The sequence below is a fragment of the Buceros rhinoceros genome, unplaced genomic scaffold (assembly GCF_000710305.1).
Source record: "Buceros rhinoceros silvestris isolate BGI_N320 unplaced genomic scaffold, ASM71030v1 scaffold38829, whole genome shotgun sequence".
In the NCBI taxonomy this organism is placed as follows: Eukaryota; Metazoa; Chordata; class Aves; order Bucerotiformes; family Bucerotidae; genus Buceros; species Buceros rhinoceros.
The window spans coordinates 1-3479 of NW_010432753.1; the positions used below are offsets into that span (position 1 = coordinate 1).

The window sequence follows — 3479 nt, forward strand, 5'->3', positions numbered from 1 at the left end:
CGGCCCGCGGTGCGGTGACAGGGAAGCGTTTGTTCCGTTGGTTCGGTTCGGTTTGAACGGTTCGTTCGCTTCGCAGCCGCGGCGAGAATGAACTCCAGCTTCTTCCACATACTGAAAGCAAAAAAAGAAGTAAGTTTGTCAGAGGCGTGGTGTTTGTGAGGGGATGCCGGCCGGCTCCCGCAGGGGCGCAGGGGTCGCCGTGTAGCGAGAGGGAATAGTAGAGGGACGTTGTGACAGCGGGGGACGCGTGTGAGTCGAAATTCGTGCACTGAGGGTGAGGAGGTGTGAACGGTAACGTAGAGGTAACGCGCCTCGACGGGTCACCTCGCCTTAGCTCCTTGTGCCTTGCTGCCCTGCCCGTGGCTCTGCAGCCGGGACACCAGTTCTTCAGCTCTTCTCTTGATTTTATGTCTTTCAGCTCATTCCCCTGGTTGGAATAATATCCTTTGCAGCAGTTGGGGCGCTCTCTTTTTCTGCCTATTCCCTGTTCAGCAAATCCGATGTGATGTAAGCAAAATACTTAACTGCTTGGAGTTTAACCTAACCTTTTGTGTTCAGTAGAGCTATTTGACCATCGTGTTTTGCACCAAAAAAACCCCCACCCTATATGGATGTTCCAGACTACTAGTAACAACTAAGATACCTGCCGATTATTATAAATACTGCAGAAAGTAATTCATTTGGAGCGTGGTCCAAATTATTTCTTAACTTTTGATTTAGTAATTAGATTTTCTGTTCTTTGCTTAAGGTGTGATAGGTTTTAAATGCTCTTATGAAGTATTTCAAATGATCAGATAGGTAGATGACACACAGGTTATGTTACCAGGCTACTGACTTGTCTATAAAGAACAGCATTTGATAATACGAACTTAAAATAAGTTGATATTCTAATGGCTTGGCTAATAATCAGCACTAAGTCCTCTTTAAGCTTTTGGGAGTTTCTATATTTTCTTTAGAGTGATTGGAATCGGCATTTTAGCTGTCAGGGTAAGAATCCCGGTACTGTTTCTCTCTCTTTATTCAGTTTTGATTTTTCAGCTCGATTCCTTTGTGACACCACATTATTCTTGAACAAAGTTGGCTTCTTCTTTGTGCTTTGGAAGCTGCAAATAAAGCAAGCCATCTTTGATGCCTACCCAGAATTTAAAACTGAAATGTAAACTTGCGTTTCAGGGAACTAGTTGCTTAAATAGTTGTACTGATGATAGACTGCTTATATAAGAAAAAATACATGCAAGATCACATCCTAAAACATTGCACCTGTTTTGCTTTATCTTCTCTTAAAGCCTTAACAAGAGCAGCAATCCAGAACCATGGGAAAATGTCGATCCTACCAAGCCTCAGAAGGTAATTTGTACAAATAACACAGTCAGTACAAACAGCACATATTTCTCACACAATGAATAACTTTGTTTAAATGTGTAAGAACTCGCAAACTAGTAATGCAGGGACAAATGTAAAGCTGATGCCTGTCCATTTAAAAGTGGAACTAACTGCTTAATTCATTAAGTATCTTCCCTGTATTAATGGGAGGGATTCACCTATAACATTCTAGGTCTTGAATTTATGGCGTGCTTCTGGTTGGGGTTACCCGCTCCCCATCACCCGTTTACTCAGTTCCATTAATGACAGTGGAAATTCGGAGTATGGAGGGAACGCTCTTTACCCTTGCCTTGTTCCTGAATTGCAAAATTGACTGAGAATGTTTTTGCCTGAAGGACAAAAATTTTAGTTTAGTAGAGGATCTAGGGTAAGAAAAATAAAATTATTTGGCATTATTACTTATTTAATAGCCAAGCCATTTTGTTCAATGAACTATTGTGTCTTCAGTTGCTGGTTTTGCTTACTTCTGAAAGGAAAATATAAAGCTACTAGAAATCCTTCCTCACCGATAAGTCGATTTACGATACGGACAGGTGGCAGTGGAGTACGTGCTTACCGGGATTTTGCTAATCTCTTTCATATTTTCCTTTTAATTTCTTACAGCTATTAACAATTCGTCAGAAATGGAAACCTATAGAGGAGCTGGAAGATGTCAGAAAGATTACGAAGTGACAAGTTTCTGTTGCCTCAAAAAGGTACCCTATGAATCTAGTGGAATCACTTCTGCACAAACTTGAGTACTGAAATCAGTGTGCGGAAATGCTTCTGCTACATTTTTAGGGTCTCCCTACATTTTTAGGCTCTGTATGAGGAGTTTTCGTGTTGCTTTAGAAGTTTGCATTAAACATCCACATAGTCCAAAAATTTGCCTCAAATAGTCATTATCAGTAGACGTTTGATGTCAGATGTTGAATACTCAGATGGGAATTATGGGTGGAAGTTTTTGTAGAATTTTGGTTTTTCTCGATTAAATAATTTCTTCAATTCTTTAATTTTACATATTTTTAATACAAAATATTATAAATTTTTACAGCATTGCATGTAAATTCCATGACTGGAGATTACCCAAAAGCCCCTCTAAACTGGGATTCCTGGTCTGCTCCCTCGCTGTTCTGTATTTTAATGCTGTATGCAGAACAAATAGCCATTATAGCTAGAGGATGTCTTTGTGTGGCAACATATATAATCATAAAGTATACTCACATTCGTTTTCTACATAGTCACGATGACCATTGAAGGCAGAACTAATGTGCTGCTGCTAATACTAAAAATTACACATGCGCTCACCTTAACCCACAGAGGGGTCCAACAGGTCATTTAAGGTGTGTTTGAGACTGCAGGGTTAGAACATGCACGCACGGCTACGCATCAGAACATGCATGCACAGCTAAAAGGGAACTGGAAACGAGATAATTTATGTTGTACTTAAGTACTGTTCATGTTTAAATTTAGAAAAAGTTACTAGAGTTTGGAAACTTGGTTATCCAAAGCTACTACAGAGTGTTAATTTCTTGGTTTTGCGCTAACAGTATTTGTAAACATTTCTAGTATGTGCTGTTAGGGACTTCTGCTCTAACAAAGAGAAAATAACAGATTAAAATTAGAATGAGTCTATGAAGAGACAGTTCCTCTTCAAGCATCTTGAAGTGTGTTTTCTTACGGGTGGGCTGGCAGACCCCCAGAAATTAATGAAGTAATATATGCATCCAGTGGTGGAACAGTCCTTCGGAGGACATTTTCTGTCTGGGTCCCCTCCCAGGCAGTTTCACAATGTTTATACAGTTCCTTTTACAATGGATGTTCAGAATGCGTGTTACTTTCTGTGGGGAAGAAAGCAAAAGTGAAAACAACTGCTAATTGGAAAAAGTCCCCTGACGTGAGCTACGTGAGCTACTCTGCTGCAGCAAAGACAAAACTTAAGTTAGTAAAGCTGTCTCCTGGGTTTTAAAGTAGCATGGCTGCAAAAGCTTTATGTTTTCATCGAATTTATTGATGCTGAGAAAGAAAAAGTTAAAGTTATTTTATTCCACACTTGTGTGCAGACGCAGCATAAATATTTTTTATAAAGTAAGGATGACTCAGCAGCATTTATGTTT

General features: G+C 39.8%; 1 protein-coding gene across 1 annotated transcript; it reads left to right on the top strand.

Annotated features, from left to right (window-relative positions):
- The first annotated feature begins 87 nt into the window (after positions 1-87).
- On the top strand, positions 88-2055 carry LOC104500264 (chromosome unknown open reading frame, human C15orf48). The gene is made up of 4 exons (XM_010143881.1): positions 88-129; positions 419-507; positions 1287-1347; positions 1987-2055. The coding sequence occupies exons 1-4, from the start codon at positions 88-90 to the stop codon at positions 2053-2055; spliced, it is 261 nt and encodes an 86-aa protein (XP_010142183.1).
- Positions 2056-3479: the final 1424 nt, after the last annotated feature.